The 20751-nt window shown below is 48.8% G+C and overlaps 1 protein-coding gene across 10 annotated transcripts in view; it reads right to left on the bottom strand.

Annotated features, from left to right (window-relative positions):
- herc2 (HECT and RLD domain containing E3 ubiquitin protein ligase 2) overlaps positions 1–20751 on the bottom strand; it is a 183060-nt gene that overhangs the window by 88319 nt on the left and 73990 nt on the right. For 9 of the 10 annotated variants that reach the window (XM_031838148.1, XM_031838142.1, XM_031838141.1 and 6 more), the window contains 12 exons: positions 18468–18660; positions 17897–18079; positions 16759–16943; positions 15920–16067; positions 14946–15142; positions 14105–14335; positions 13622–13760; positions 11227–11373; positions 9771–9913; positions 3632–3896; positions 3203–3360; positions 1070–1168 (listed from right to left, as the gene is read on the bottom strand). In XM_031838148.1, the coding sequence (XP_031694008.1) occupies positions 1070–1168; positions 3203–3360; positions 3632–3896; positions 9771–9913; positions 11227–11373; positions 13622–13760; positions 14105–14335; positions 14946–15142; positions 15920–16067; positions 16759–16943; positions 17897–18079; positions 18468–18660 (2088 nt within the window). The remainder of the gene's footprint in view (positions 1–1069; positions 1169–3202; positions 3361–3631; positions 3897–9770; positions 9914–11226; positions 11374–13621; positions 13761–14104; positions 14336–14945; positions 15143–15919; positions 16068–16758; positions 16944–17896; positions 18080–18467; positions 18661–20751) is intronic. The other variant, XM_031838143.1, reaches the window with a different exon arrangement.

Below are 20751 nucleotides of genomic sequence, written 5' to 3'. Positions count from 1 at the left end.
AACCTATAGGACCTAGGCCTTTAGTGGACAACCTATAGGACCTAGGCCTTTAGTGGAGAACCTATAGGACCTAGGCCTTTAGTGGAGAACCTATAGGACCTAGGCCTTTAGTGGAGAACCTATAGGACCTAGGCCTTTAGTGGAGAACCTATAGGACCTAGGCCTTTAGTGGAGAACCTATAGTACAGTGATGCTAATTTATAAAAAAATATATAAAAAATATCACGTTTGCACAAGTAATTAGACCCTTTAATCAGTACTTTGTTGAAGCACCACTTGCCGCAATTAGTCTCAAGCTTGGCACACCTGTATTTGGGGAGTTTCTCCCATTCTTCTCTGCAGATTCTCTCAAGCTCTGTCAGGTTGGATGGGGAGGGTTGCTGCACAGCTATTTTCAGGTCTCTCCAGAGATGTTAGTTCAGGTTCAAGTCCAGGCTCTGGCTAGGCCACTCAAGGACATTCAGAGACTTGTTCCAAAGCCACTCCTGCATTATCTTGGCTGTGTGCTTAGGGTCGGTGTCCTGTTGCAAGATCCTGAGCGCTCTGGAGCAGGTTTTCATCAATGATCTCTCTGTACTTTTCTCTGTTCATCTTTCCCTCAATCCTGTCTAGTCTCCCAGTCCCTGCTGCCGAAAAACATTCCTACAGCATGATGCTGCCACCACCATGCTTCACCGCTTGGCATTCTGGCCAAAGAGTTCAATCTTAGTTTCATCAGACCAGAGAATATTTTTTCTCATGGTCTAAGAGTACTTTAGGTGCCTTTTGGCAAAATCCAGGTGGGTTGTCATGTACCTTTTACTGAGGAGTGGCTTCCATCTGGCCACACTACCATAAAGGCCTGATTGGTAGAGTTCTGCAGAGATGGTTGTCCTTCTGGAAGGTTCTCCCATCTCCACAGAGGAACTCTGGAGCTCTGTCAGAGTGACCATCGGGTTCTTGGTCACCTGGCCAAGGCCCTTCTCCCCTGATTGCTCAGTTTGGCCAGGCGGCAGTCTTACCTGAATGTTCTCTGATATAAACAGCAGCATTACCTGAATGTTCTCTCTGATATAAACAGCAGCATTACCTGAATGTTCTCTCTGATATAAACAGCATAGTCATCGTTGCTCTGGAAATCTGATTGGTTCTTAAAGGTCCGAGTCTCCGTCACCACTGCACCAGGAGGCTGAGGACACACAGAGATGTAAAATGCATCAATGAATTCATCTAACGTGAAAGTTCCAGGTTGAGTTCCAACATTATAGTAGCTAAACATGATAAAAGAACCACAGTTGATTCCCAGTGTCATTGGTTCAGCAGTAATGGCTGCAGAGATCTATGGGTGATTCCCAGATTCATTGGTTCAGCAGTAATGGCTGCAGAGATCTATGGGTGATTCCCAGAGTCAATGGTTCAGCAGTAATGGCTGCAGAGATCTATGGGTGATTCCCAGAGTCATTGGTTCAGCAGTAATGGCTGCAGAGATCTATGGGTGATTCCCAGTGTCATTGGTTCAGCAGTAATGGCTGCAGAGATCTATGGGTGATTCCCAGTGTCATTGGTTCAGCAGTAATGGCTGCAGAGATCTATGGGTGATTCCCAGCGTCATTGGTTCAGCAGTAATGGCTGCAGAGATCTATGGGTGATTCCCAGAGTCATTGGTTCAGCAGTAATGGCTGCAGAGATCTATGGGTGATTCCCAGAGTCATTGGTTCAGCAGAAAATGGCTGCAGAGATCTATGGGTGATTCCCAGTGTCATTGGTTCAGCAGTAATGGCTGCAGAGATCTATGGGTGATTCCCAATGTCATTGGTTCAGCAGAAAATGGCTGCAGAGATATATGGGTGATTCCCAGTGTCATTGGTTCAGCAGTAATGGCTGCAGAGATCTATGGGTGATTCCCAGTGTCATTGGTTCAGCAGTAATGGCTGCAGAGATCTATGGGTGATTCCCAGTGTCATTGGTTCAGCAGTAATGGCTGCAGAGATCTATGGGTGATTCCCAGTGTCATTGGTTCAGCAGTAATGGCTGCAGAGATCTATGGGTGATTCCCAGTGTCATTGGTTCAGCAGTAATGGCTGCAGAGATCTATGGGTGATTCCCAGAGTCATTGGTTCAGCAGTAATGGCTGCAGAGATCTATGGGTGATTCCCAGAGTCATTGGTTCATCAGTAATGGCTGCAGAGATATATGGGTGATTCCCAGTGTCATTGGTTCAGCAGTAATGGCTGCAGAGATCTATGGATGATTCCCAGTGTCATTGGTTCAGCAGTAATGGCTGCAGAGATCTATGGGTGATTCCCAGAGTCATTGGTTCAGCAGTAATGGCTGCAGAGATCTATGGGTGATTCCCAGTGTCATTGGTTCAGCAGTAATGGCTGCAGAGATCTATGGGTGATTCCCAGTGTCATTGGTTCAGCAGTAATTGCTGCAGAGATCTATGGGTGATTCCCAGTGTCATTGGTTCAGCAGTAATGGCTGCAGAGATCTATGGGTGATTCCCAGAGTCATTGGTTCAGCAGTAATGGCTGCAGAGATATATGGGTGATTCCCAGTGTCATTGGTTCAGCAGTAATGGCTGCAGAGATCTATGGGTGATTCCCAGTGTCATTGGTTCAGCAGTAATGGCTGCAGGGACTGCTTCGTGACCAGGTAGGTCGTATGGGTAAGCTAGCCAGGTAGGGGTGTATTAGCTGGGTCTGTGACCAGGTAGGGGTGTATTAGCTGGGTCTGTGACCAGGTAGGGGTGTATTAGCTGGGTCTGTGACCAGGTAGGGGTGAATTAGCTGGGTCTGTGACCAGGTAGGGGTGAATTAGCTGGGTCTGTGACCAGGTAGGGGTGTATTAGCTGGGTCTGTGGCCAGGTAGGGGTGTATTAGCTGGGTCTGGAGCCAGGTAGGGGTGTATTAGCTGGGTCTGGAGCCAGGTAGGGGTGTATTAGCTAGGTCTGGAGCCAGGTAGGGGTGTATTAGCTGGGTCTGGAGCCAGGTAGGGGTGTATTAGCTGGGTCTGGAGCCAGGTAGGGGTGTATTAGCTAGGTCTGGAGCCAGGTAGGGGTGTATTACCGGGGTCTGACCAGGTAGGGGTGTATTAGCTGGGTCTGTAGCCAGGTAGGGGTGTATTAGCTAGGTCTGGAGCCAGGTAGGGGTGTATTAGCTGGGTCTGGAGCCAGGTAGGGGTGAATTAGCTGGGTCTGGAGCCAGGTGACAGGTAAACATACCACTGGGAAGGCTGTGGGAGCCTGCTCCTCCAGCTCCTCCTCTGGCTCCTCCTCCAGCTCCTCCTCAGAGTAGTCATCCGACACCGTGTCAACATCAGACAGCTCTGTCACCTGGACATCAGGATGGTCCAGCAACCAGGCCACTAAAGACTCCACGCCTACAGGACAACACACATTAATACACACACAACATTAACACACACACAACATTAACACAGACACACACATTAATACACACACAACATTAACACAGACACAACTTTCACAATACTGTTGGAGCTCACTGTATACCCACCATCACAATACTGTTGGAGCTCACTGTATACCCACCATCACAATACTGTTGGAGCTCACTGTATACCCACCATCACAATACTGTTGGAGCTCACTGTATACCCACCATCACACACACCATATGTTAAACAGTACCTGGTACACCAGAGGCGCTGCCGGTCCCAGACAGAGACTTGAGGGAAAACTCGATATTGTTCCTATGGAAACCCATTTCCATCAGCTGTAGTACAATGGGCAGCGGGGGGACAGGAGAGGCCTTCTGTTTCTTCTGTTTAGGGACCTTGACGTGCTGCACGGTGACAGGGGTAGTGGCCTCACTGGAGCTACTGCTCTCAAACAGGGGGGAGGAGGGGTGGGTGGACTCCACGGCCAGGTACTGACACACTGCTAGGGCTGCAGTCTAGAGGGACAGAAAGAACATCAGTACTGACACACTGTAGTCTAGAGGGACAGAAACAACATCAGTACTGACACACTGCTAGGGCTGTAGTCTAGAGGGACAGAAACAACATCAGTACTGACACACTGCAGTCTAGAGGGACAGAAAGAACATCAGTACTGACACACTGTAGTCTAGAGGGACAGAAACAACATCAGTACTGACACACTGCTAGGGCTGCAGTCTAGAGGGACAGAAACAACATCAGTACTGACACACTGCTAGGGCTGCAGTCTAGAGGGACAGAAACAACATCAGTACTGACACACTGCTAGGGCTGTAGTCTAGAGGGACAGAAACAACATCAGTACTGACACACTGTAGTCTAGAGGGACAGAAACAACATCAGTACTGACACACTGTAGTCTAGAGGGACAGAAACAACATCAGTACTGACACACTGTAGTCTAGAGGGACAGCAACAACATCAGTACTGACACACTGTAATCTAGAGGGACAGAAACAACATCAGTACTGACACACTGCTGGGGCTGCAGTCTAGAGGGACAGAAACAACATCAGTACTGACACACTGTAGTCTAGAGGGACAGAAACAACATCAGTACTGACACACTGTAGTCTAGAGGGACAGAAACAACATCAGTACTGACACACTGTAGTCTAGAGGGACAGAAACAACATCAGTACTGACACACTGCTAGGGCTGCAGTCTAGAGGGACAGAAACAACATCAGTACTGACACACTGCTAGGGCTGCAGTCTAGAGGGACAGAAACAACATCAGTACTGACACACTGTAGTCTAGAGGGACAGAAACAACATCAGTACTGACACACTGCTGGGGCTGCAGTCTAGAGGGACAGAAACAACATCAGTACTGACACACTGTAGTCTAGAGGGACAGAAACAACATCAGTACTGACACACTGTAGTCTAGAGGGACAGAAACAACATCAGTACTGACACACTGCAGTCTAGAGGGACAGAAACAACATCAGTACTGACATACTGCTGGGGCTGCAGTCTAGAGGGACAGAAACAACATCAGTACTGACACACTGCTGGGGCTGCAGTCTAGAGGGACAGAAACAACATCAGTACTGACACACTGCTGGGGCTGCAGTCTAGAGGGACAGAAACAACATCAGTACTGACACACTGTAGTCTAGAGGGACAGAAACAACATCAGTACTGACACACTGCTGGGGCTGCAGTCTAGAGGGACAGAAACAACATCAGTACTGACACACTGCAGTCTAGAGGGACAGAAACAACATCAGTACTGACACACTGTAGTCTAGAGGGACAGAAACAACATCAGTACTGACACACTGCTGGGGCTGCAGTCTAGAGGGACAGAAACAACATCAGTACTGACACACTGTAGTCTAGAGGGACAGAAACAACATCAGTACTGACACACTGTAGTCTAGAGGGACAGAAACAACATCAGTACTGACACACTGTAGTCTAGAGGGACAGAAACAACATCAGTACTGACACACTGCAGTCTAGAGGGACAGAAACAACATCAGTACTGACACACTGCTGGGGCTGCAGTCTAGAGGGACAGAAACAACATCAGTACTGACACACTGTAGTCTAGAGGGACAGAAACAACATCAGTACTGACACACTGCTAGGGCTGCAGTCTAGAGGGACAGAAACAACATCAGTACTGACACACTGTAGTCTAGAGGGACAGAAACAACATCAGTACTGACACACTGCTGGGGCTGCAGTCTAGAGGGACAGAAACAACATCAGTACTGACACACTGTAGTCTAGAGGGACAGAAACAACATCAGTACTGACACACTGCTAGGGCTGTAGTCTAGAGAGACAGAAACAACATCAGTACTGACACACTGCAGTCTAGAGGGACAGAAACAACATCAGTACTGACACACTATAGTCTAGAGGGACAGAAACAACATCAGTACTGACACACTGCTAGGGCTGCAGTCTAGAGGGACAGAAACAACATCAGTACTGACACACTGTAGTCTAGAGGGACAGAAACAACATCAGTACTGACACACTGCTGGGGCTGCAGTCTAGAGGGACAGAAACAACATCAGTACTGACACACTGTAGTCTAGAGGGACAGAAACAACATCAGTACTGACACACTGTAGTCTAGAGGGACAGAAACAACATCAGTACTGACACACTGCAGTCTAGAGGGACAGAAACAACATCAGTACTGACATACTGCTGGGGCTGCAGTCTAGAGGGACAGAAACAACATCAGTACTGACACACTGCTGGGGCTGCAGTCTAGAGGGACAGAAACAACATCAGTACTGACACACTGCTGGGGCTGCAGTCTAGAGGGACAGAAACAACATCAGTACTGACACACTGTAGTCTAGAGGGACAGAAACAACATCAGTACTGACACACTGCTGGGGCTGCAGTCTAGAGGGACAGAAACAACATCAGTACTGACACACTGCAGTCTAGAGGGACAGAAACAACATCAGTACTGACACACTGTAGTCTAGAGGGACAGAAACAACATCAGTACTGACACACTGCTGGGGCTGCAGTCTAGAGGGACAGAAACAACATCAGTACTGACACACTGTAGTCTAGAGGGACAGAAACAACATCAGTACTGACACACTGCAGTCTAGAGGGACAGAAACAACATCAGTACTGACATACTGCTGGGGCTGCAGTCTAGAGGGACAGAAACAACATCAGTACTGACACACTGCTGGGGCTGCAGTCTAGAGGGACAGAAACAACATCAGTACTGACACACTGTAGTCTAGAGGGACAGAAACAACATCAGTACTGACACACTGTAGTCTAGAGGGACAGAAACAACATCAGTACTGACACACTGCTAGGGCTGTAGTCTAGAGAGACAGAAACAACATCAGTACTGACACACTGCAGTCTAGAGGGACAGAAACAACATCAGTACTGACACACTGCAGTCTAGAGGGACAGAAACAACATCAGTACTGACACACTGCAGTCTAGAGGGACAGAAACAACATCAGTACTGACACACTGTAGTCTAGAGGGACAGAAACAACATCAGTACTGACACACTGTAGTCTAGAGGGACAGAAACAACATCAGTACTGACACACTGCAGTCTAGAGGGACAGAAACAACATCAGTACTGACATACTGCTGGGGCTGCAGTCTAGAGGGACAGAAACAACATCAGTACTGACACACTGCTGGGGCTGCAGTCTAGAGGGACAGAAACAACATCAGTACTGACACACTGCTGGGGCTGCAGTCTAGAGGGACAGAAACAACATCAGTACTGACACACTGTAGTCTAGAGGGACAGAAACAACATCAGTACTGACACACTGCTGGGGCTGCAGTCTAGAGGGACAGAAACAACATCAGTACTGACACACTGTAGTCTAGAGGGACAGAAACAACATCAGTACTGACACACTGCAGTCTAGAGGGACAGAAACAACATCAGTACTGACACACTGTAGTCTAGAGGGACAGAAACAACATCAGTACTGACACACTGCAGTCTAGAGGGACAGAAACAACATCAGTACTGACACACTGTAGTCTAGAGGGACAGAAACAACATCAGTACTGACACACTGTAGTCTAGAGGGACAGAAAAAACATCAGTACTGACACACTGTAGTCTAGAGGGACAGAAACAACATCAGTACTGACACACTGTAGTCTAGAGGGACAGAAACAACATCAGTACTGACACACTGTAGTCTAGAGGGACAGAAACAACATCAGTACTGACACACTGCAGTCTAGAGGGACAGAAACAACATCAGTACTGACACACTGTAGTCTAGAGGGACAGAAACAACATCAGTACTGACACACTGTAGTCTAGAGGGACAGAAACAACATCAGTACTGACACACTGCAGTCTAGAGGGACAGAAACAACATCAGTACTGACACACTGTAGTCTAGAGGGACAGAAACAACATCAGTACTGACACACTGTAGTCTAGAGGGACAGAAACAACATCAGTACTGACACACTGCAGTCTAGAGGGACAGAAACAACATCAGTACTGACACACTGTAGTCTAGAGGGACAGAAACAACATCAGTACTGACACACTGTAGTCTAGAGGGACAGAAAAAACATCAGTACTGACACACTGTAGTCTAGAGGGACAGAAACAACATCAGTACTGACACACTGTAGTCTAGAGGGACAGAAACAACATCAGTACTGACACACTGTAGTCTAGAGGGACAGAAACAACATCAGTACTGACACACTGCAGTCTAGAGGGACAGAAACAACATCAGTACTGACACACTGTAGTCTAGAGGGACAGAAACAACATCAGTACTGACACACTGTAGTCTAGAGGGACAGAAACAACATCAGTACTGACACACTGCAGTCTAGAGGGACAGAAACAACATCAGTACTGACACACTGCTAGGGCTGTAGTCTAGAGGGACAGAAACAACATCAGTACTGACACACTGCAGTCTAGAGGGACAGAAACAACATCAGTACTGACACACTGTAGTCTAGAGGGACAGAAACAACATCAGTACTGACACACTGTTAGGGCTGTAGTCTAGAGAGACAGAAACAACATCAGTACTGACACACTGCAGTCTAGAGGGACAGAAACAACATCAGTACTGACACACTGTAGTCTAGAGGGACAGAAACAACATCAGTACTGACACACTGCAGTCTAGAGGGACAGAAACAACATCAGTACTGACACACTGTAGTCTAGAGGGACAGAAACAACATCAGTAGTGACACACTGTAGTCTAGAGGGACAGAAACAACATCAGTACTGACACACTGCAGTCTAGAGGGACAGAAACAACATCAGTACTGACACACTGCTAGGGCTGTAGTCTAGAGGGACAGAAACAACATCAGTACTGACACACTGCAGTCTAGAGGGACAGAAACAACATCAGTACTGACACACTGTAGTCTAGAGGGACAGAAACAACATCAGTACTGACACACTGCTAGGGCTGTAGTCTAGAGAGACAGAAACAACATCAGTACTGACACACTGCAGTCTAGAGGGACAGAAACAACATCAGTACTGACACACTGTAGTCTAGAGGGACAGAAACAACATCAGTACTGACACACTGCAGTCTAGAGGGACAGAAACAACATCAGTACTGACACACTGTAGTCTAGAGGGACAGAAACAACATCAGTACTGACACACTGTAGTCTAGAGGGACAGAAACAACATCAGTACTGAAATAATTAGTCGGAAAACCTTTTGATGTCTCCAGATTGACTTTAGAGGCAGTATAACATTAGCTAGCTAGCTAAGATGGAGGGGAAACCACCAGATTTTAGCTAGCCAATGTTAGCATTGATAGCTATTTTGGACTAACTTTGCTGGCTAATGACACCATTGCCATCTGTCTAATACATTTGACAACATGATGACGATGACAAAGTTGTTTCTTACTAAATATTTTTCTACTTGAGCCATGACAGTGTATTCCCAAGTCCCTAAAGGGTCATTTAGATGACACAGCCATTAGCCCCCGGTACCAAGCCATTAGCCCCCGGTACCAAGCCATTAGCCCCCGGTACCAAGCCATTAGCCCCCGGTACCAAGCCATTAGCCCCAGGTACCAAGCCATTAGCCCCAGGTACCAAGCCATTAGCCCCAGGTACCAAGCCATTAGCCCCAGGTACCAAGCCATTAGCCCCCAGTACCAAGCCATTAGCCCCCGGTACCAAGCCATTAGCCCCCGGTACCAAGCCATTAGCCCCCGGTACCAAGCCATTAGCCCCCGGTACCAAGCCATTAGCCCCCGGTACCAAGCCATTAGCCCCCGGTACCAACTGGAAATTACTGGCTAACGGAAATGCAGGTGTGTGTGTGCCTGTGCTTACCTCCAGTTCCTGCCTGTTGAAGATGGCCTTGATAGGTGAGGGCTGTGTGGCTGCAGAAAGGAGCTGCTGGAGGAGGATAAGGGGGGGCAGGGGACCCTCAGGAGACAGGTCACCCACGTCTGGAGACACAGCTATAGGCTCCTCTGTAAGGAGAGGGAGGAGGATAAGGAGAGAGAGGAGGATAAGGGGGGACAGGGGACCCTCAGGAGACAGGTCACCCATGTCTAGAGACACAGCCGTAGGCTCCTCTGTAAGGAGAGGGAGGAGGATAAGGGGGGACAGGAGACAGGTCACCCACGTCTGGAGACACAGCCGTAGGCTCCTCTGTAAGGAGAGGGAGGAGGATAAGGGGGGACAGGAGACAGTCAGGAGACAGGTCACCCACGTCTGGAGAGACAGCCATAGGCTCCTCTGTAAGGAGAGGGAGGAGGATAAGGACAGGGAGGAGGATAAGGGGGGACAGGGGACCCTCAGGAGACAGGTCACTCACATCTGGAGACACCCTGGAGGGGTGGAAGGGGCCCTCAGGAGGGCCCCCTCCATCTGGAGGGGGCCCTCAGGTCACCCAATAAATATCTACAATGTCAACCATTCAAGACTCTTTCTCCGAGTTATCATTATATCCACCCACAAGGGGACCAGACTTGCCCTGCTAGTACTAGATCTGACCTGGAATCAGTGCTTACCACCGGGGTTGGGTAGGAGGTCTAGTACTAGATCTGACCTGGAATCAGTGCTTACCACCGGGGTTGGGTAGGAGGTCTAGTACTAGATCTGACCTGGAATCAGTGCTTACCACCGGGGTTGGGTAGGAGGTCTAGTACTAGATCTGACCTGGAATCAGTGCTTACCACCGGGGTTGGGTAGGAGGTTTAGTACTAGATCTGACCTGGAATCAGTGCTTACCACCGGGGTTGGGTAGGAGGTCTAGTACTAGATCTGACCTGGAATCAGTGCTTACCACCGGGGTTGGGTAGGAGGTCTAGTACTAGATCTGACCTGGAATCAGTGCTTACCACCGGGGTTGGGTAGGAGGTCTAGTACTAGATCCGACCTGGAATCAGTGCTTACCACCGGGGTTGGGTAGGAGGTCTAGTACTAGATCTGACCTGGAATCAGTGCTTACCACCGGGGTTGGGTAGGAGGTCTAGTACTAGATCCGACCTGGAATCAGTGCTTACCACCGGGGTTGGGTAGGAGGTCTAGTACTAGATCGGACCTGGAATCAGTGCTTACCACCGGGGTTGGGTAGGAGGTCTAGTACTAGATCTGACCTGGAATCAGTGCTTACCACCGGGGTTGGGTAGGAGGTCTAGTACTAGATCGGACCTGGAATCAGTGCTTACCACCGGGGTTGGGTAGGAGGTCTAGTACTAGTTCTGACCTGGAATCAGTGCTTACCACTGGGGTTGGGTAGGAGGTCTAGTACTAGATCTGACCTGGAATCAGTGCTTACCACCGGAGTTGGGTGGGAGATCCAGCACGGCAGCCTGTGAAAGGATCTGTCGTAGTTTGTCCTGGTGTGAGAGGAGGGTCCTGGCTGCCTTCAGGATGTACAGTCTCAGCTGCTGGCACCGCAAGAGGCCAACATCGACCTGGTCAGCTAGATGACAACAACACACAGTTACACCCGGACTGTCACAAACACACACTGAACAGACAGACTTCCACTGTGTGAAATAAAGTTAGGATGAGAGACTAACAGGGGGTTGAGTCAGGTTAGCCCAGGTTAGTGAGGCATAAAGAACCATTCAACAGGAACCCACCATACCATGTACCACAGCACTAAGCAGAACACGGCCAGAAAGACATCATGTACCACAGCACTAAGCAGATCACGGCCAGAGAGACAACAGGAACCCACCACACCATGTACCACAGCACTAAGCAGAACACGGCCAGAAAGACAACAGGAACCCACCACACCATGTACCACAGCACTAAGCAGAACACGGCCAGAAAGACAACAGGAACCCACCACACCATGTACCACAGCACTAAGCAGAACACGGCCAGAAAGACATCATGTACCACAGCACTAAGCAGAACACGGCCAGAAAGGCATCATGTACCACAGCACTAAGCAGAACACGGCCAGAAAGGCATCATGTACCACAGCACTAAGCAGAACACGGCCAGAAAGGCATCATGTACCACATCACTAAGCTGAACACGGCCAGAAAGGCATCATGTACCACAGCACTAAGCAGAACACGGCCAGAAAGGCATCATGTACCACAGCACTAAGCAGAACACGGCCAGAAAGGCATCATGTACCACAGCACTAAGCAGAACACGGCCAGAAAGGCAGCAGGATGTAAAGTTCATTGTCTCAGCCAGAACATTATAGTAAACACACTGAACTGAAGACAGCAGGTGTCTGGTTCCAGTGTGTTTGTAGCAGCAGTTGGAACCCAACACTGAACCGGTTTGAACCCAAAATACTGGTTTATATCGTTCCTTCCTGTTACTTTTCTAACTGTGAACTCAACTTGATTTGTTTTACATTTATCTCATTAAATCATTTCACCCCTGGTTTGCAGTGAGGTCAGTACATGAGCTCCAGACTCCACCATGCATGACTCAGTGATTCAGAGAGTTAACTACTAGTTTGTGACTCAGTGATTCAGAGTTAACTACTATACAGTTTGTGACTCAGTGATTCAGAGAGTTAACTACTATACAGTTTGTGACTCATTGATTCAGAGAGTTAACTACTATACAGTTTGTGACTCAGTGATTCAGAGAGTTAACTACTATACAGTTTGTGACTCAGTGATTCAGAGAGTTAACTACTATACAGTTTGTGACTCAGTGATTCAGAGTTAACTACTATACAGTTTGTGACTCAGTGATTCAGAGAGTTAACTACTAGTTTGTGACTCAGTGATTCAGAGTTAACTACTATACAGTTTGTGACTCAGTGATTCAGAGAGTTAACTACTATACAGTTTGTGACTCATTGATTCAGAGAGTTAACTACTATACAGTTTGTGACTCAGTGATTCAGAGAGTTAACTACTATACAGTTTGTGACTCATTGATTCAGAGAGTTAACTACTATACAGTTTGTGACTCAGTGATTCAGAGTTAACTACTATACAGTTTGTGACTCAGTGATTCAGAGAGTTAACTACTAGTTTGTGACTCAGTGATTCAGAGAGTTAACTACTATACAGTTTGTGACTCATTGATTCAGAGAGTTAACTACTATACAGTTTGTGACTCAGTGATTCAGAGAGTTAACTACTAGTTTGTGACTCAGTGATTCAGAGAGTTAACTACTATACAGTTTGTGACTCATTGATTCAGAGAGTTAACTACTATACAGTTTGTGACTCATTGATTCAGAGAGTTAACTACTATACAGTTTGTGACTCAGTGATTCAGAGAGTTAACTACTAGTTTGTGACTCAGTGATTCAGAGAGTTAACTACTAGTTTGTGACTCAGTGATTCAGAGTTAACTACTATACAGTTTGTGACTCAGTGATTCAGAGAGTTAACTACTATACAGTTTGTGACTCATTGATTCAGAGAGTTAACTACTATACAGTTTGTGACTCAGTGATTCAGAGTTAACTACTATACAGTTTGTGACTCAGTGATTCAGAGAGTTAACTACTACACAGTTTGTGACTCAGTGATTCAGAGAGTTAACTACTATACAGTTTGTGACTCAGTGATTCAGAGTTAACTACTATACAGTTTGTGACTCATTGATTCAGAGTTAACTACTATACAGTTTGTGACTCATTGATTCAGAGAGTTAACTACTATACAGTTTGTGACTCAGTGATTCAGAGAGTTAACCACCACAGTTTGTGACTCAGACAGTGATTCTGTGGATACCTGTGAGTCCGCGGCTGAGAGACTTCTTCAGGCGGTGTTTCTCCAGCTTGCTGCCGGCCAGGTTAACCAGTTGAGCCCAGACAACCAACATGGAGTCAGAGAAGGGAAGGTTCTGAACACTGAACGACACTACTGGTAGCTGGAGGACAGACACAGGGTTATTACAACAAGACCTGGAGATAATGGTGTGTGTGTGTGTGGACGTGTTGGCCTATTCTTGTGGGGACCAGAAGTCCCTACGAGGTCTAACGCTATTTCTAGGCGGTTTAGGTTTAAGGTTAGAATTACGTTAAGGGTTAGGAGCTAGGGTTAGGAGCTAGGATTAGGAGCTAGGATTAGGAGCTAGGGTTAGTTTTAGGGTTAGGATTAGGAGCTAGGGTTATGTTCAGGGAAAATAGGATTTTGAATGGGACTGAATTGTGGGTCCCCACAAGGTTAGCTGTACAAGACTGTGTGTGAGTGTGTGAACAGCAAAACACCTACTGGTTTGAGTTGGCTGAGCAGGCAGACCCGACATGTCCTCATCTCATGAAACTGCACTGTGATTCGTCCTTTAGGTGTGATGCGTGTGACCGTTCCCTCTCCATACTCCTCATGGATGACCTGTCCACCCAGCCTCAGCCTCCCGTCAATGCCCCCGATCACAGCCAGCACGGCCATCAGACTACCCACCCTGGGGCCCTCCGAGTCAGGAAAGTACTCCTCCAGGAGAGTCTAGGGACAGAGAGACAGAGAGGAGGACAGAGAGAGAGAGAGAGAGAGAGAGGAGGACAGAGAGAGGAGGACAGAGAGAGGAGGACAGAGAGAGGAGGACAGAGAGAGGAGGACAGAGAGAGGAGGACAGAGAGAGGAGGACAGAGAGAGAGACAGAGAGAGAGAGAGACAGAGAGAGGAGGACAGAGACAGAGACAGAGAGAGGAGGACAGAGAGAGGGACAGAGAGAGAGGGACAGAGAGAGGGACAGAGAGAGGGACAGAGAGAGGGACAGAGAGAGGAACAGAGACACACAGAGAGAGAACATATTATACGGTGATATTTTCTACGATGCATAAAGAAGAGTAAAGTCAACATGATGGACGTTAGAACCCTGCCATAAGGGTCGTGAAGAGTTATACAACAGTGAGATTGGGAAACTGAAGTTGATCCTGAGGGCGAAATCTCTCTTGAACATACACTAAGCGCTGCTACTCCCACATGAAGTCATCATCACATCATAAATATAAAAAGCATTTTCAGTTGCAGATTCTCCGTTGAAAGAGCTTTTTAGTCCAGGACTTAATGTGTGTCTGGGAAACGGGCCCATAGTGCAGTAAAACGTGAGTACCGTGTCAGAGTGTCGTCCGGCCATCACATCTCCTATACAGCTGAGTTGACAGTTGATATAGTCGTTGAGCAGAGCGTTCCATTGGCCCAGGGAGTGCAGCGTGCGCAGCACAGCAACTATCTCCTCAGCCAGTGTACTGCTGTGACTGGCTGTCAGAGAGGCCTGGGGTCGGGACTTCCTGCGTCTCAGAGAGCCCTCTGTGACAGGGACAGGAAGACATGTTATGACAAAGAACAGACAACAGAAAGCAGATGAAGTTACTCTGAGGGAATGTTCTACGTGAATACGCTGCTGCTCTTGGTCTTGTACATGGAGGATATTCTTGGTCTTTCATGCCTTCATTTGTCCTGAGGGGGTTCATGAAGTTGGATTAAACCTAAACATATCTGAGCAGTAGACAACCCAGGAAACCAAAGAGTTTAGGATCAGGGTGAGAGGTTAGGGGTCCCGGGTTAGGGTACATACCTCTGAGCAGGGGAAGGTCAGAGGAGCGCAGTAGACAACCCAGGAAACCAAAGAGTTTAGGATCAGGGTGAGAGGTTAGGGGTCCCGGGTTAGGGTACATACCTCTGAGCAGGGGAAGGTCAGAGGAGCGCAGTAGACAACCAAGGAAACCAAAGAGTTTAGGATCAGGGTGAGGGGTTAGGGGTCCCGGGTTAGGGTACATACCTCTGAGCAGGGGAAGGTCAGAGGAGCGCAGTAGACAACCCAGGAAACCAAAGAGTTTAGGATCAGGGTGAGGGGTTAGGGGTCACAGATGAGGGTACATATATCAGAGCAGGGGCAAGTCAGAAGAGCGAAGTAGACAACCCAGGAAACCAAGAGTTTAGGATCAGGGTGAGGGGTTAGGGGTCACGGATGAGGGTACATATATCAGAGCAGGGGCAAGTCAGAAGAGCTAAGTAGACAACCCAGGAAACCAAAGAGTTTAGGATCAGGGTGAGAGGTTAGGGGTCATGGGTTAGGGTACATACCTCTGAGCAGGGGCAGGTCAGAAGAGCAGGAGCGTAGTAGACACCCTAGGAATCCAAAGAGTTTTTCCACCAGGAACTTCATGTCCTGAGATCTCTCCATCTTGTCCCAAGAGGGGAGCACGGCCTGCAGCAGACGCAGAGCCAGGATCTGGAGACAGGGAGGAGACACCCGTTACACACAGAATAATATGGACACGGGATAAGGGGAATGGCTCGTTTAGCCATCTCTATAAAGCAGACGCAGAGCCAGGACACAGAACCAGGATGCAGAGCCAGGACGCAGAGCCAAAATCAGTTAGACATCTGGAGACAGGGAGGAGGAGACCGTGTAAGGGACATGCCTCTTGGTAATCTCCCTCTCTATTCAGTCCCTTCTGGAGCGTGATGGAGGCCTGTACTGTCTCTCTGGAGCATGATGGAGGCCTGTACTGTCTCTCTGGAGCCTGATGGAGGCCTGTACTGTCTCTCTGGAGCCTGATGGAGGCCTGTACTGTCTCTCTGGAGCCTGATGGAGGCCTGTACTGTCTCTCTGGAGCCTGATGGAGGCCTGTACTGTCTCTCTGGTACCTGATGGAGGCCAGTTTGACTGGTACCAAAGACAGAGCTTCCCCAGCACCAGCAGGACATCACCACCACCAGTCTTTACTGGTACGAAAGACAGAGCTCCCCCAGCACCAGCAGGATATCACCATCAGTCTTTACTGGTACCAAAGACAGAGCTTCCCCAGCACCAGCAGGACATCACCACCAGTCTTCACTGGTAACAAAGGCAGAGCTTCTCCAGCACCAGCAGGACATCACCACCAGTCTTTTATTGACCAACATCAAGGTGGTCTTACCTGTCTCTGCAGAGTAACAGCATTACAGGACTGTTGTCCCTCTACGATGCGGATCAGCAGACCGATCCAGGCTGAAGTACTGAGAGAAGAACACATCTGAGGCTGGAGGGCCACGCTGCGGATGAAACCCAGAGTACACCAGCTACGATGCTGCTCCCTGGACACCAGCCGGTGAGATGGACAACCTGAGGGTAGAGTTCAGAGGTCAGGACAGAGAGTACACCAGCTACGATGCTGCTCCCTGGACACCAGCCGGTGAGATGGACAACCTGAGGGTAGAGGTCAGAGGTCAGGACAGAGAGTACACCAGCTACAATGCTGCTCCCTGGACAACAGCCGGTGAGATGGACAACCTGAGGGTAGAGGTCAGATGTCAGGACAGAGAGTACACCAGCTACGATGCTGCTCCCTGGACACCAGCCGGTGAGAACCTGAGGGTAGAGGTCAGAGGTCAGGACAGAGAGTACACCAGCTACGATGCTGCTCCCTGGACACCAGCCGGTGAGAACCTGAGGGTAGAGGTCAGAGGTCAGGACAGAGAGTACACCAGCTACGATGCTGCTCCCTGGACACCAGCCGGTGAGAACCTGAGGGTAGAGGTCAGAGGTCAGGACAGAGAGTACACCAGCTACGATGCTGCTCCCTGGACACCAGCCGGTGAGAACCTGAGGGTAGAGGTCAGAGGTCAGGACAGAGAGTACACCAGCTACGATGCTGCTCCCTGGACACCAGCCGGTGAGAACCTGAGGGTAGAGGTCAGAGGTCAGGACAGAGAGTACACCAGCTACGATGCTGCTCCCTGGACACCAGCCGGTGAGAACCTGAGGGTAGAGGTCAGAGGTCAGGACAGAGAGTACACCAGCTACGATGCTGCTCCCTGGACACCAGCCGGTGAGAACCTGAGGGTAGAGGTCAGAGGTCAGGACAGAGAGTACACCAGCTACGATGCTGCTCCCTGGACACCAGCCGGTGAGAACCTGAGGGTAGAGGTCAGAGGTCAGGACAGAGAGTACACCAGCTACGATGCTGCTCCCTGGACACCAGCCGGTGAGATGGACAACCTGAGGGTAGAGGTCAGACAGACATTTCTCCGGGCTGAGTGATTACAGCGCCTCTTCCTTGAGATCAAATGAGTTACCGGTCTTATCGTTGGCTCCACTCTCCACCAGCATGCGGAGAAGACCACAGAGGGTCCGTGTGGCGTCTGTCTGCATCACCTCGGAGTAGATCCCAGCAGACAGAGACAGGGTCTTCAACAGGTTCACTGTGCTGGTTAACAACATGGCTGTAGGGTGGGAACTCTTATCCAGCACCTCTCCTTCTAGTACACACACAGGAATATACATTAGAGAAAAGGTCTGTCTGACATGTTATTTCACCTTACTTTCTACACACTGTGAAGGCCTTGCTTTGATCGTTGTTGATGTAGGCCTTAAGACATCTAATTTAACTGATTTGATTGCATCAGGGGGTGTATATATACACTGACCAGGGGGTGTATATATACTGACCAGGGGGTGTATATATACTGACCAGGGGGTGTATATATACTGACCAGGGGGTGCATATGTACTGACCAGGGGGTGCATATGTACTGACCAGGGGGTGCATATGTACTGACCAGGGGGTGCATATGTACTGACCAGGGGGTGCATATGTACTGACCAGGGGGTGAATATGTACTGACCAGGGGGTGCATATATACTGACCGGTGTCATCCTCGGTGTCAGAGTCTTCAGTAGCAGGCTGGGACGCAGGCGGGGGCTCTGACAGTTTCAGGTCGTATTTTCCCTCCTTCCCCATCCTGTAGGAGTTGGTACTGCTGGTATCCCACTGGACCCTAATCCACCCATCCTCACCCAGCTCCCCTATCACCCGGCCCAGACCCGGCGCAGGACCGTCCTACACAGAGACTAACATTTTAGTCATTTAGCACAAGGGTTCTCAAACTTTTTCACTCAGACCCCTCTTCCAACATTGGGAAACAGCCCGCACCCAAAACCCCACGTTTATTTTTATGGCCACCTTGCACATTTGACATTCATATTCTGACAATCTCTGTAACTCACTTAGATAATACATTTGATGATACAATGGTAGCAATACATGGTTATAACATTTAGAGAAAAGACAGAAATGCCAATGGTGGAGGTGTTGCTGTTTATATTCAGAACCACATTCCTGTAAAGCTTAGAGAGGATCTCATGTTAAATACTGTTGGAGTAATATGGCTACAGGTTCATCTGCCTCACCTAAAGCCCAGGAAGAGTAGCTGCTGCCTTGGCAGGAACTAATGGGGATCCATAATAAACCCCAGGAAGAGTAGCTGCTGCCTTGGCAGGAACTAATGGGGATCCATAATAAACCCCAGGAAGAGTAGCTGCTGCCTTGGCAGGAACTAATGGGGATCCATAATAAACCCCAGGAAGAGTAGCTGCTGCCTTGGCAGGAACTAATGGGGATCCATAATAAACCCCAGGAAGAGTAGCTGCTGCCTTGGCAGGAACTAATGGGGATCCATAATAAACCCCAGGAAGAGTAGCTGCTGCCTTGACAGGAACTAATGGGGATCCATAATAAACCCCAGGAAGAGTAGCTGCTGCCTTGGCAGGAACTAATGGGGATCCATAATAAACCCCAGGAAGAGTAGCTGCTGCCTTGGCAGGAACTAATGGGGATCCATAATAAACCCCAGGAAGAGTAGCTGCTGCCTTGGCAGGAACTAATGGGGATCCATAATAAACCCCAGGAAGAGTAGCTGCTGCCTTGGCAGGAACTAATGGGGATCCATAATAAACCCCAGGAAGAGTAGCTGCTGCCTTGGCAGGAACTAATGGGGATCCATAATAAACCCCAGGAAGAGTAGCTGCTGCCTTGACAGGAACTAATGGGGATCCATAATAAACCCCAGGAAGAGTAGCTGCTGCCTTGGCAGGAACTAATGGGGATCCATAATAAACCCCAGGAAGAGTAGCTGCTGCCTTGGCAGGAACTAATGGGGATCCATAATAAACCCCAGGAAGAGTAGCTGCTGCCTTGGCAGGAACTAATGGGGATCCATAATAAACCCCAGGAAGAGTAGCTGCTGCCTTGACAGGAACTAATGGGGATCCATAATAAACCCCAGGAAGAGTAGCTGCTGCCTTGACAGGAACTAATGGGGATCCATAATAAACCCCAGGAAGAGTAGCTGCTGCCTTGGCAGGAACTAATGGGGATCCATAATAAACCCCAGGAAGAGTAGCTGCTGCCTTGGCAGGAACTAATGGGGATCCATAATAAACCCCAGGAAGAGTAGCTGCTGCCTTGGCAGGAACTAATGGGGATCCATAATAAACCCCAGGAAGAGTAGCTGCTGCCTTGGCAGGAACTAATGGGGATCCATAATAAACCCCAGGAAGAGTAGCTGCTGCCTTGGCAGGAACTAATGGGGATCCATAATAAACCCCAGGAAGAGTAGCTGCTGCCTTGGCAGGAACTAATGGGGATCCATAATAAACCCCAGGAAGAGTAGCTGCTGCCTTGGCAGGAACTAATGGGGATCCATAATAAACCCCAGGAAGAGTAGCTGCTGCCTTGGCAGGAACTAATGGGGATCCATAATAAACCCCAGGAAGAGTAGCTGCTGCCTTGGCAGGAACTAATGGGGATCCATAATAAACCCCAGGAAGAGTAGCTGCTGCCTTGGCAGGAACTAATGGGGATCCATAATAAACCCCAGGAAGAGTAGCTGCTGCCTTGGCAGGAACTAATGGGGATCCATAATAAACCCCAGGAAGAGTAGCTGCTGCCTTGGCAGGAACTAATGGGGATCCATAATAAACCCCAGGAAGAGTAGCTGCTGCCTTGGCAGGAACTAATGGGGATCCATAATAAACCCCAGGAAGAGTAGCTGCTGCCTTGGCAGGAACTAAATGGGGATCCATAATAAACCCCAGGAAGAGTAGCTGCTGCCTTGGCAGGAACTAATGGGGATCCATAATAAACCCCAGG

Source organism: Oncorhynchus kisutch, linkage group LG13 (assembly GCF_002021735.2).
Source record: "Oncorhynchus kisutch isolate 150728-3 linkage group LG13, Okis_V2, whole genome shotgun sequence".
NCBI classification, from domain to species: domain Eukaryota; kingdom Metazoa; phylum Chordata; class Actinopteri; order Salmoniformes; family Salmonidae; genus Oncorhynchus; species Oncorhynchus kisutch.
The sequence above is the reverse complement of the archived record's forward strand: the minus strand, read 5'-3'. Positions and strand labels throughout refer to the sequence as shown.